Consider the following 14326-nt stretch of genomic DNA (forward strand, 5'->3'; position numbering starts at 1 on the left):
GGGCACAGCCAATTTACCAACAGTCTGGATCACTGGACAATGGATACCATTTGTACAACAAATTAAAACAAGCTCTAGCTTACCTCACCTCCTCACTTTACCTACTAATACTGAGAGAATTTTCATGGTATCCACCCTCCCATCAGCTACCCTACACCCAATCTCCCCAGCCTAGTATATAAAATTCATGATTTTGTGTAATTTTGAACTCTTGATGAACCTTGAATCTACCGGATTTTTGGGATCAAGGCCAATGACAAGGGTTGGCCTACCTGATGGACGTGGTGGATTTTAATCGATTCCCCACGTAAGGATAAACGCAAGAGTTCCCCAAAATTAACTAATGAAAAAAGCACATTACCTTATTAGAATTGGTAGATTCCTCTACTTGCAAGAGAGTCATTGGATGTGGAAACGGAACACTGCTGCTAACTTTCCAGTCTCCAATTTCTTACAAAAGAACAAAATCCCGCTCAAAAGAAGATGCTACATCCATGGCCATTGCTACATTTACTCACCTCTACCAACCTACCTAAATTTGCACATTACCTCAAATGTCTCACACGGTAAGGCCTTGTGGTGGAGCTGCTGCCGCCACCTTAGGCTTGGCCTTCTCAACCACAATAGCCTGTGTTGTTAGGACCATCCCAGCCACTGACGCTGCATTCTGCAATGCACATCTGGCGACCTTGGCTGGGTCAATCACCCCAGCTTCAACAAGGTTCTCGTACTTGTCTGTCATTGCATTGTATCCAATCTCCCACTCACCTGCCCTTATCTTCTCAACCACCACCTCTCCTTCCACACCAGCATTGTGCGCTATCAAAGCTGCGGGTGCCACCAGTGCCTGCAAAATGAGGATCCCATTAGCAACAAAACACAACCCAGAAGAGTGGTAATGCCACTGCAGCACATGGCTTATTCTACACCCTTATTTGCTCAAGTTCCAGTAGACATGGTGGAATAGACTACAGCATCCATCCTCTCCATCCAGCAGGTTCAACCATGATCAGGAATTGCCCAAAGAGCAGGTCAATTAGATAATCATAACTGCTTGTTCAAAACAAGGGTTGGATACAGAGTGGAATGTATACACATGATGCAGGCTATCCTCCAGCATGCCCCACCATGGCTAGAATCATCCAAATGTCAGGTCAATCAATTCAATTAGACAACCATAACCCTTTGATTCAGATATAGGCAGTGGTCCCTTTTTCTTTTGGGTTGGGCCATGGGCTATTTAATGGGTGAATGATCAGATCCATTGGCGGGTGCTCCGGTGTATGGACTATCCACATTTTTGTATGCCTGACCCACATGATGACCACACTGCTGATATTGGGTTGTCCCACCGGATGAACAACCTTAGTCTTGAACACATCAGAGAGCAGAAATTCTTGAGTAGCCTTCACATTTTGTGCAGAGAACAGATGGTGGCATACTTACCTTCTGTATGATGTCGGCTCCCAGCCGTTCATCTGCATCTTCAAGCTTATCCTTGATCGCAGGAACACAAGCAGAGAGGTGAACAAATGCAGCGCCACCACCCGGCACAATCCCCTCCTCAATGGCAGCAAAGGTGGCATTCTTGGCATCCTCAATCCGTAGCTTACGGTCCTCAAGCTCCGTCTCCGTCGCAGCTCCAACCTTTATGACAGCAACACCACCGGAGAGCTTGGCGATTCTCTCAGCCAGCTTTTCGGAGTCATAGACAGAGTCAGTCTCAGCCAGCTCCTTCTTTATCTGCGCGATTCGGGCTTGGATCTCATCTTTGGTTGCAGCATCAGCAATGATGGTGGTGGAGTCCTTGGTGATGGTCACCTTCCTTGCCACGCCGAGCTGCTCAATTGAAGCGTTCTCTATTAGCAGACCCAGATCACTGGCTTGGAATTCAGCTCCTGTAACGAGGGGAATAGGCAGACCAGACTATAAGCAAGTAGCACAAGAACGTGCAGGTAAGAGAAGAGCCCAAGTTATCTGGTCATGGCAAGTAATTTAGGAATATCTAGCCAAAAAACCATCTTTCAAGGAATTTGAAACCCTAGGAACAAACATTTGCAGAAAGCTTTTTTATGAATCAGACAACCTCATTAGCCTGAGAAATGACACTGATAGAGGCAAGTCCTTTTCCACCTATTAGTCATGAAGGCAGTTGAAACAATACATAATGCCCTCCCCCCTTAGCACCAGAGCTTCCGCATTGCTCAACTCCACCTGTCAGGCCCTAGCCCTAGTATAGGTTAACGAGATGCGATTCATGCACTTTAAAAAAAAAAAAAAAAAAAAAAAAAACACATGCACCCGCCACACACCCACGCACGCCGTAGTGGGATTTCACCACCTATGGGTTTCAAACCCAAGACCTCGTGTTGAAATCCCTATTAGTCATGAAGGCAGTTGAAACAATACATAATGCCCTCCCCCCTTAGCACCAGAGCTTCCGCATTGTTCGACTCCACCTGTCAGGCCCTAGCCCTAGGATAGGTTAACGAGATGCGATTCATGCACTTTTTTTTAAACACATGCACCCGCCACAAACCCACGCACGCCGTAGTGGGATTTCACCACCTATGGGTTTCAAACCCAAGACCTCGTGTTGAAACTCCTCAGAGTCTACCACATGCGATTCATGCACTTGGATGTACCACAAATCAACATCCAAACCAATATTTTCATGGAGCATATATAGGCCCATGTGGTCTGCCATTTTTTTAAAATACAATTTCAGTGAATGATGTCAAAGACGCCATATCATAAACGAGCAATAATGAAGCATGATAGAAAGTTCCTAAGCCAACAAATGGGCGATGCCTTTCCCCATCAGAGACATGGAAATGGTGTTCAGTTATGCTAGTCTAGATGCTCAAGTAATATTCAAACCTGAGAATAAAATCATGAGACTAACAGCCAGTGCTGAATTGCATATTTGGCCAAACTAAGGCAGATAGAGTGGACAATGTTAAAACTTTACAAGCAATATAGAACATAGTACTATGTGAAGTGCCACATCCTTTTCTTTTCTTTTTTTACTTTTCAAGTAATACCTGTTAAGATTGCAATATCTTGAAGCAATGCCTTTCGCCTCTCACCAAAACTAGGCGCTTTAATTGCCGCAACATTTAAAATACCCCGTAGCTTGTTCACAACAAGAGTAGCCAAGGCCTCACCCGTGACATCTTCAGCAACAATGAGCAGAGGTGCCCTTAATTGGGTAGTCTTCTCCAACAGAGGAATGATGTCCTTTATTGTGGAAATCTTCTGATCGGTCACTAAAACTCTAGCATTCTCAAATTCTGCAATCAACTTCTCCTGGTTTGTAACAAATTGTGGGGAGATATAGCCTCTGTCAATCTGCAAACATAGTTCAAAATCACCATCATAAAAAAAATCATGACAGCATAGCTAAGAAATGACAAATGTAACAAAACAACAGTTTGAGAAATACAAAAAGATAAACAAACCTCCATTCCTTCTTCAACATCAACGGTTGTCTCGAAGGACGATGAGGACTCAATGGATAGAACGCCATCAGGCCCAACTTTATCAATTGCATCAGCAATCATAGTCCCAATAAACTCATCATTGCCAGCAGAGATGGAAGCAACGGCTGAAAATGCAAAAATAGATAAATAATCCATAAAAACCAACAAATATTCAGAGAGATTCTTTGGTTCCTAAAGATAAAGTGCAGTGAAGAAAAATGAACAAGCCATGCACCAGATACAATTAGGGCATCAGGTCCTCCATGCAAAAAACTTACTAGAGAAACTTTGATGCTCCGGCAGGGTGTGATAAATGATACACAAGCACTTATAAATTACTTCATATGTGGTATCAAGTCAGATTAACAGTCCAAACTATGGATCCTTCCCCAAAAAAGTCCAAATAACGGGTCTCGGTTTAGATGTATCATGAACCAAAAATTATGATTATTTGATAATCTATCTGATTTGTGGGCATTGGTGGACATTGATTGGATGGTAAAAAAAAAATATCCGATTGGTGGATGTTGATTAGATAGTTAAGAATGAAAAATACACAATGGTCCTATTTCAACAAACCAGTGTCCAAGAATCAGATGTTAAGATTGTACAATCTGATTTTGGGACTGAATAAATGACTCTTTTTTAACATTCTGAATAAGTGACGATGGGTTCCACAATTACTTGTGCAGTTTAATTTGAGTTACTGTATTACACAGCCCACATGTACAATCTTTGACTGCCTGCCATATCAAGCATCATAAACTGCCAGAGATTGCTGGGCGTTGATGTTCTCCATAGAATGCCTGACATCTACATGGTGCACATGAATGGGATTTGACCCTGAAAGAGTGGACCACCCAATGAATGGATGGCAAGGATCACAAGTGCCACATTTACATAAGTCGTCCTTGTATTCAGAATCTATGAGTACCATTCTTCTTTCAGATATTCACACAGTATTAAATATTACAGTACCTTTGACATCATCACGTCCCTTGATGGGCCTAGCTTTCTTCTCTAACTCTTCCACCAGCCCTTCCACAGTCTTGTCAATGCCCTTCTTGATATTAACTGGATTTGCACCTGAAGTGACGCTTAATAGACCTAATTTGATGATTTCTCGTGCAAGTACTGATGCAGTTGTAGTACCATCACCAGCGGAGTCATTAGTTTTGCTGGCAACCTTAAACACAAACCAAACAAATTAATGATTTCATTTCATTGTTTTTGAACGGAGGTAATAGCTTGTCAGCATTCAGTAATCACTAAAAGAAGGAAAGAAACAGAAACTTCAGCCTCACAAAAAACTAAAAACAGAAGGTAAGACAGATGGGCATGCATAACAGACTATCAACAGCTAGAGTCTAATGAAAACCCCTACCTCCCTTATCAAAGCTGCACCGGCATTCTCCATAGCATCTGCGAGTTCAATAGCCCGTGCAATTGTAACACCATCATTAACCACTTTGGGATTCCCAAACTCATCTAGAACGACGTTCCTCCCTTGAGAAACAAGAGAGAAAAAGAAAGTCAATTCAGCTTAGATCAACTGAAATTTCCGACCTAACTATACTGGAAAGATGCAAAGACAGATAGAACTCAGTGCACAAATGCCACAAACACAACATGATCCTTTCCTCCTGCAACAAAAGGCAATAAAGTCCCAATGACAATGTGAGACAATCCCACCCAACATGCATAAATTTCAGGGCTACAAAGCTCATCAACAGTTATCTAAAACTAGTAACACAAAAGATATAAAGGGTGCACCACCTTTTAAAATATCAGGAACTTCTAATTCCTAAGAGTCTGGTGTAAGGAAGTTTGATCTAACTGAAATTGCAAAGTGCAGCAAAAGATGCGCCTAGGTGAAATAGTTCATTCTTTTAAGGACAACAGAGCAGATATTAACCGAAACAAAACAGAAGAAATTGAATTCAATTAGTTCTTGTTTGCAATGGATCATGACTTGATTTATTTTCACTCCCTTGGAGTTGTTTGGATGCCTTCAAGTTTTATTTGTTGTAAAAGGCTAACAAGTGGTGTTTGGACAGGAAATTTCACCTGTGAGTTACAAGCGGTAAATCATTTCTACTTCAATGCATTTGAATTCCTGAGAAAAACAAGTGATTCCACTTACCTGTAAACAACTCACACCTGAAACTCACTTTCAAGTACAACTTGTTTGCAACTTAAAAAGTTGCAGGGCCCCAAATGATAACTAACAAAACTTACAGGCACCAAACAATGTTTATTTATGCAGGAGGATTGCAATTTTGATGTCGAATTCCTTGACATAAATGGTGCACACTTCACATTCAGGGCAAAATTCTACATAAAAAGCCACGAACAAATCCTGATACATTTGAGGTACAATAAAACATGATCAACCATTTCTTCTTACCTGCCAGTCGATGACCACCAACAGACTGGCTAGGATCATTGGGTAAAGACAAACTTTTATGACATGCCTATGTGCGCATGCATACAGTGGATGCATGCCAAAGTATGATATAGTACACAAAATGGGAACAAGGATTCTAGAGACACCTCGAGATATCGAAACGACAGAAAATTTTAATACCTCTAGGTCCAAGAGTAACTCCTACAGCATCTGCAAGCTTGTCAATGCCAGCCTGAAGTGCTGTTCTGGAAACCTGATCAAAAGCAATATCTTTTGCCCTTGCTCGCACAACAAATCTACCACTCCTGGTAGCTCTGTTGTAGTTCAGCTTCTGCCCAACCTGATTCACCTTCCTCATGCTCCCCTGCGACATACATATAAGCAATACAAAAGCATTTCAGAAAAGAAACATAAAATGTATCTGTCGGTGAACTAAGGCTGTTTTTTTTTTTTTTTCCTATCATCGATAGATTTTGAGAGCAACAACAGAGCTGCAACAAAATTAAATGTTCTAAGATTGGACAGGTACCACTCCAACCACAGTGAATGATTGCCCTGAATTGAGCTTTCATTTTGTAGCTGCAGCAATAGCAATAGGACAACCTATATGCATTAGCCATTATTTGTTAAGAATTCACAACTCATCCTCTATACATGCCATGCATGTATGACAGTCCAACCAGATCATCGACACCCATCATACAGGTCCCAACCATCCAGTTGGTGGCCATCAAATGGATGGTTAGAACGAAAATGGTCCTTCAAATCCAACGGGAAAGATCTGACAATTTGGAATGACTGGATTGATGAATATGCATGACGTGTGCCCTGTTTGGGACTATGAGGTTGCAACCATTTAATAAATGGTGTCTAATACATTGTAGTCTCATCATCTTATTATGCTCCTTTACAACCTTCTCCCAACTACGGAATCCATCCCCTTCCATGATAAGGACAAACAGCTGACATTTCTGGACAAGAGTCCAATGATAGTCCACTAACTTTTTATGCCTTGGTGTCTCATCAACCAAAAACCATAGATATGGGCCATATGGCACACATGCACATCAATGATGTAAATGTTGGTTGAAAACATGAGGACATTGTAGTGAAGCATGGAAAAACAATCACGCTCATCAAGCAACCCCAACCATACAATCAGTAGCAATCAGTAGAATCAAAGATGGCCCACAGACCAAGTTCACCAAGCAAAATCGGTTTTTGGGATATGCTCCATCCACAACAGGACTTACAAAGCAAACAGTCCACATTGACATACATGTATGAGGCTTGTATGGTGGATGACACCCAACAACTTAAAATTTGCACTATCACTATAGTCTAGCCCAACATTTCTGACAGGAATAGTGTCTACACTCACTCCTCTTCTCGACAAGCATTGCGCGCGGCAATTCCACTAGCGATTACATAACCCAAACCGTTGATATGATGGATCCCAAAGTGGGTGTGGCATGCTCCAAATTTCTTCTACGTTCAGAGATCCTGACCATTCGTTCATTGGCCAATAAATAGAAGGTTAAGGGAGGAAATTTCAATGGTGGTGCAGATGGCCAGATACTGGATGGCTAGGATCTTCCAGAATGGACATTTTCCACCGTCCACAATTGGTTCCGTTATTCCAACAGTTTAGATTACCTGTTGTGGGCCCCACACGCACAAACCAGGTGCATCAAGACACTATTCACATCGTGGTAGACCAAGACCTAATCACAATCACCACTTCCACCATTTTGTAACCTAAATATCACAATCTAAGTCAATGGGATTAGCCCATCAAAAGCCCTGCATGCACATACAGAGTACGCGAAGACAGCATTCACGTTATGATACACAACAAGACCTTATCACAATCATCCCTTTCCACAATTTTGCAACTCAATTACACCAATCAAAGCAAATGGCGCATCCAAACAAACCCTCCTCACAATCAGAGTCAATTGCATGTCGAAATGCACCCTCGCCATCACCAGACAAAAACAAGCATAACAGCTCAAATCCAGCACAATGGAAAAACCAAGTACAATTTACGGGCAGTTGGCTGGCGGCTGGATTAACAATAGCCAGATGCTGGATGGTTAGGATCTTCTAAACTGGAATTGCACCATCCACGATGGGTCCCGTTAGTCGAACGGTTTGGATTACCTTATCATGGACACCACCTATACAAACCAATGCATCAGGACACAAGTTCACGTCATGAAGCATCAAGACCTTATAAAAGCCAAGTCAATCGCACATCCAAAAGCACCCTAATCACAATAAAAGTCAATTGTACATCCAAACACGCCCACATTTCAAAGAAAAACAAAAAAGTCGATCTTAACAGCTGAAACTCATAAGTGGAGAAATGTAATCGTAAAACCTAGACGATTGGATTACCTGACGAGGAGAAGAACGGAGGATCGGAGCTGTAGAAATCGCGTTCGCTGCGGATGCCATTTTGATGGGAAATGAGAGCTCTGACGCTGCTGCTGCTGCTGTTTGGTTGTTTGGAGTGCAGATAAGGGCGAGAAAGGGTATCTGTTTTTAGGGTTTTTTTAACGTTGAGAGTGTATGTTTCTGGAAGATTCCAGCCTCGACGAGAAATGCTTCTCTATCGCGACTCGCAGGTGAGAGTAGCTATCCACGTGTGCCGGCGTGCACGTGTGTGAGAGGGATCGGGGTCGTTCTTCTGGTGGGACCGGTTGGGAGGAGTGTCTGAAAAGAATGGCTGGTCCATTCATCGGGTGGGCCGTGAGTGTCTAAAGGGATGGTTGCAGATATTTGACCAACGGTTCACATTTACCCTACACATGTTGCCCGAGTGATTGTCTGGGCGGACGTGGATTGCGTGCTTAGTTACTCAGTACGGTAGATTGAGTATACTCTGTGGGGCCCACCATGATGGGCCTGTTCGGGAGCGTAGATTTTTAAACCCCTGGATTCGGAAACCCCGGGATTAAAAACCCCTTGGATTTGCAATCCTCTCGGTGTGTTTGGCACCCTGGACTGTGAACCATCTTTAATCCAGCAGTACATGTCCATGGTATGTTTACAGGGATTTGAATTTAATTACTAAATTAACTTTAATATATCTAATTAGTGAGATATGCAATTTTTGATACAATAGTTGTGATAAGCCTGCTGAAATATATGTTTTGCCCAAAAAATATGAATTTCCAAGTTTTAGATGGGCCACAAGCACAAGATCATGTCTGAGTGACTAATCAACGATTTTTAATCGTTGATTTACATGGACAATGTATGGACTGTGCTGGATAATGTTTGGACAGTACTAATTTACATAGACAATGTTTGGACAAAGCTGATCATCATTAGTGGGCCATGTGCCCAATAGAATGATAGTGTATAATGACACACATGTTACACCTACAACTATTGAAATGATTTCAGCTGAAATCCAAGCTTTCACCGTGGATTGCAAACCCCTCAAGGAGGGGATTGGAAAACCCATGGATTTGAAGCCTCCAATTACTTAATGCTGCCAAACAACCAAAGGGTTTTGAAACCCCCTCAAATCCCTTCCAATCCACGGTGCCAAATGACCCATTAGTCTTGTCCACACCGTCCATCCATTTTTTTAGCTCATTTAAAGAGATAGCCCAATTTTGAAATATATCCAAAGCTCAAGTGGACCATACCATGGGAGACAGCCTGTAAAATCTGCATCCGTATATCCAACCACCTGCAAATGGTCGGATCTCTTATACGTGAGTGTGAAATGTAAATGTTATGTTGTAAATCTAGCACCCAAAGTTGTCAAATTTTGTTGTGCCAAATCATTTAGAATCTGTATCATGTGTTGATTAGATGAATAGATCAACTTCGTACATTTTAAAGTTGTCCACATATTCATCAAAATTTTCTACATATTCAAGTTGAAGAGCGTTGTCGAAGTTCAAGATTTCAAGCTCAAGTATAAGTATAAGTTCAAGGCTCAAGTTCAAGTTTAATTTTCAAGTTCAGTACTTTAAAAAACTCAAGAACTCAAGCCCTAGTTCAAGCTCAAGTTTAAGATTTTGAAGACAAGCTTCAAGTATTTCAAGTGAATGAGTTAGTAGAGCGAACGATGTTTCAATGGTTCAAACTCACAAATAAGATATGGATGACCCTAGATTAACCATAGGTTAGGTCATATTCATTGCATATTTTATTTGGGTTATTACATAAGTTTATAGGTCATTTCCTCGACTAGTCCTAGTCTTTGTTCGACTAGTCCAAGCACTAGCTTGACCAGTCCAAGAAGTTTCTCGACAAATCCAAGATTTGTTGTGAATTTTCGAAATTTTCTGTTGGACCCTCGACCAGTCGTGGAGATTACTCGACCAGTCGAGTGAACAGTACTCGACCAGTCATGCATTGCTCGACTCAAAGTTCAGCAACATATTTTGGTCCCACTCGACCAGTCGAACAGGCCACTTAACCAGTCGAGTACCTACCTTATCTTATTGCGCCAGAAATTTTAAAAATTGGTTGGTCCTTCGACCAGTCGAACCGACCCTTAGACCAGTCGAGTGAATAGTTTTTTCACCTATAAATAGAAGACGAATTTCAGAATTTTTCATTCATTCCAAGCTAAATCAGGTCATTACTCTGAGAGATAAGTTCCTGCATTTGTTAAGTTATATTGTACTCATTTTAAAAGCTTTGTTATTTAATTTTGTGATCTCCATTCAACTCTATTTCATTAAAGAAGGGAATTGTGATTTACCCTCTTTTGAGATCAAAATCAAATCAAGCTAGCCCAGGTTGATTTAATTTAAAATTAATTTAAACCTAGAACCCTTTCACTTGTGAGACTGGATATTGAACATGTTCGTTTACATCGAATTGGTTCTACCGGGTTTCATCAGAAGAAGAATTTTCAGATAAGTACAATTTAATTTTCTGTATTCTTTTTGGTTTGTGAGATTCAGTAAGGAAAATCTCATTTTTTGTTTTTTCTAAGATTAGCCAAAAAATCTCAGAGTGTGGGGTTTTTGTAATTATGTAAGCCCATCTAAAAACATAATTGTGAAGGTTTTAAGGTGAACCTTAGAAAACCTTATTTGATAGTGAAAGTTAATATCCCGAGGGAGTGGATATTAAGACTAGAGTAGTTGTGTGACTGTTTTTGGACAGTTGGTGTACACACACGAACCACTATAATTCTCGGTGTTTCGTGGATGGTTGTGGAGTTATATGTGTGGTTGTAAATATTGTAATTTCTTTTATGCATTTGTGGTGAATGTTGCAATAGTTTAGTTTATTTCTTTTGCTTCCTTCTAAGTTTGAGTTTTTGATACTTACAAACATACTAAACATCAGCTTGTCCTACCATAAACTTTGGTTTTTGGTGAAAGGTTGTCCTTAGAACTCAGTTTGTATCAACCTTTCAATACTTGTGTATTTGAGGTTGCTCTTTATTTGTGCTATCAATTCTTGTATATCTTTATAATTCTGCATTTATTTTTTAATTTGACATAGTCCTATTTGCCACCCCCCCGTAGGACTTTAATCTCAGCCTTTTCAAGTGGTATTAAAACCTAATAGCTCCTTTTTATTATTTGGATTTATTTCCTGAGCTAACCGATCTGAGCTTATAAGATGTCAAATTTTGATTGCCTCTCAATTACTAGGCTCCCACCTTTTGATGCCTTCAATTATGCCTATTGGAAAGACAGAATGAGGATATTTTTAAGGTCTATAAATGAGAGTGTGTGGCAAGCCACAGTGACCAAATGGACCCCTCATACTCATGAAGTAACTAGCACTGATGGAACTAAAACTATAAAATTAACACTCTATTATTCATGAACCATTCTTCAGAAAAATGAGAGTAGCGCCAATGTAAAGGCTTTAAATGAAATCACTTGTGCACTATCACCGAATGAATTCAAAAGAATTATATCTCGTGATACTGCAAAGCAAGCCTGAGACTTTTTAAAAATGACATATGAGGGTACGACTATAGTCAAGAAATCTAAACTTCAAATCCTCGACATTCGATTTGAGGAGATACATATGGAAGAAAGTGAAACTTTCATGGACTTCCATACTAAGTTAAATGACATAGTCAACTCTATGTAGGGTCTTGGTGATAGCATCCCAGAAAGTAAAGTCTGTGCAAAGATATTGCACTCATTGCCTGATAGGTTCAATTCTAAGGTGACTATCATTCAAGAACTTCGTGATACGGATAATATACGGGTTGGAGAGCTTGTCGGTTCTTTACAAACCTACGAGTTAAATTTTAAGGCTTCTAAAGGTAAGTCCATTGCCCTTAAGTCTTCTAAAAATATTTGTCAAGATAATGCTAGTAATTCTGATTGTGAAAATTCTGAAGATGATATGACACTATTAGTTAAGAAGTTTTATAAAATTTTTAAAAGCAAAAAAGAGAGTAGATTTTAAAAAACCTTCTGAAAAGAAAAGGGCTTGATCTAAAAATTGAAAATCTATTAAAGACAACCAATGCTTCAATTGCCATGAATACGGACATCTGACAAACAAATGTCCAAAGAGGGACAAACCTAAGAAGAAAGGTATGTTGACCATATGGGATGAGTCATCTTGCTCTGAAGCTTCTTCTGAGTCAAATAATTCTGAACCTGAGTCTACTAATGAGGTTAAGGCTTTAGTGACTCTAGCCAGAGTCACTTCTTTAGACAGTTGTAATTCAACTTATGATGAAAATTTGAGAAGTGACGCTGAAAATAATGATTATTTACAAGATGCCTATAATGCCCTTACAGGGAAAGTTGCAAGATAGTTGTAAAACTAAAACTTCAAAAGGAAAAGTTTTTAAAGTTAAAAGAAGATTTTGATAACCTAGTTTTAGAAAAATCACATTTTTCTGATTGTTTTGAAAAAGCTAAGTGTGATTTAGATTTCAAAACATCCCAAGTTGAAAACCTTAAATCAGAAAATGAAAAAATAAAACTAGAAGTCTCTTCTCTCTTGAGTTTGAAGGATACTTTGAGGTATGCCTAGGGTGATCGTAAACTAGAAAGATTGCTTACCGGATCAAGGAAATGTGGAGATAGATCTGGTCTGGGCTATGATAAGAATACGCCTCTGTTTGGGCTATGATAAGAATACGCCTCTAAAATATAAGTCTACTCCTCTTAAGTTTGTTAAAAGGGATTCCTCCAACTAAAAAGGGAAAAGTCTGAATTAAAATAGTTTTAAAAATCCTAAAACTTTTCAAGCTATAAAGCCTAAAAATAACCATATCAACTTTAGAAATCAGAATCATAACCCTTTAGCTGAGAAAATTGTAGATTTACTCAATTTAACTCAACTGGTAGAATGTATAACAATTATAAGCATAGAAAAACCAACTATGCTCCAAAACCTAAAACAGTAATGAAATGGGTCCCTAAGGCTACTTGTCTGGTTGCCCACACAGCTTTCAAGGCTTCGAGTCAATCAAAGTGGTACCTAGACAGTGTTTGCTCTAGACACATGACAGGTGACAAAGATTTGTTCACCAATCTTAAAGATATGACTGATGGCTTAGTCACATTCGGTGATGGTAGCAACTGCAGAATTGTTGGCCAAGGTACGGTTCAACTCTTTAATCTTCCTCCATTTGAGAATGTTTTGTATGTAGAGGGCCTTAAGCATAATTTTTAAGCATTTCTCAAATTTATGATAATAAACATAGCGTCAAATTTACCAACCAAGGGTATGAGATTTCTAATGAGAATGGTTCTGTGATATTAACTGGTTGCAGAACATCTGAGAACTGCTATATAGTCAGTGATTCAAGCTCGTCTAAGTTATCGTGTTACATGGTCCAGACTAATGAGACCGATTTATGGCATAAACGCCTAGGACATGTACACTACCATAATGTTTATAAACTGAGTAAAGGTGATGTAATAAGAGGTCTACCCAAGATTAAGAAAATAGATAAAATTTATGGTGAGTGTCAGATTGGGAAATAAACTAGAAGTGCTCATAAAAAAGTGAATTCCAGTGCCACATCCAAACCCCCTGAGCTCCTCCACATGGATCTCGTTGGACCTATTATAACGGAAAGTCGAAGCGTTAAGAAATATATTCTAGTAATAGTAGATGACTTTACCAGGTATACATGGGTAGTTTTCATGAGAGAGAAATCTAAAACTCTCGACGAAGTGAAAAGGATACTCAAGCATATCCAAACTGAGAAGGAATCACATGTCTCTAAAATCCGTAGTGATCATGGTTCCGAATTTAACAATTGCAGTTTTGAGAAGGTCTGTAGCGATCATGGTATATCGCATGAATTTTCTGCTCTTAAGACACCTCAACAGAATGGGGTTGTTGAAAGAAAAAATTGTATGCTTCAAGAGATGACTAATGTGATTTAAATAGCATGAAACTTCCTAAAAATCTTTGGGCTGAAGCAGTGAACACGGCTTATTATATTATTAACCGTGTTTATACT

At 39.8% G+C, this 14326-nt stretch overlaps 1 protein-coding gene across 1 annotated transcript; it reads right to left on the reverse strand.

The window, feature by feature from the left end:
- Nucleotides 1-336: 336 nt before the first annotated feature.
- On the reverse strand, nt 337-8436 carry LOC131231933 (ruBisCO large subunit-binding protein subunit alpha). The gene is made up of 8 exons (XM_058228337.1): nt 8290-8436; nt 6070-6253; nt 4867-4988; nt 4461-4668; nt 3462-3607; nt 3045-3351; nt 1447-1898; nt 337-847 (listed from the first exon to the last, which is right to left on the reverse strand). Exons 1-8 carry the CDS (start codon nt 8347-8349, stop codon nt 560-562), a joined length of 1767 nt encoding a protein of 588 aa, XP_058084320.1. The 5' UTR covers nt 8350-8436; the 3' UTR covers nt 337-559.
- Between the last annotated feature and the right edge of the window lie 5890 nt (nt 8437-14326).

This window comes from Magnolia sinica, chromosome 17 (assembly GCF_029962835.1).
Source record: "Magnolia sinica isolate HGM2019 chromosome 17, MsV1, whole genome shotgun sequence".
Classification (NCBI taxonomy): domain Eukaryota; kingdom Viridiplantae; phylum Streptophyta; class Magnoliopsida; order Magnoliales; family Magnoliaceae; genus Magnolia; species Magnolia sinica.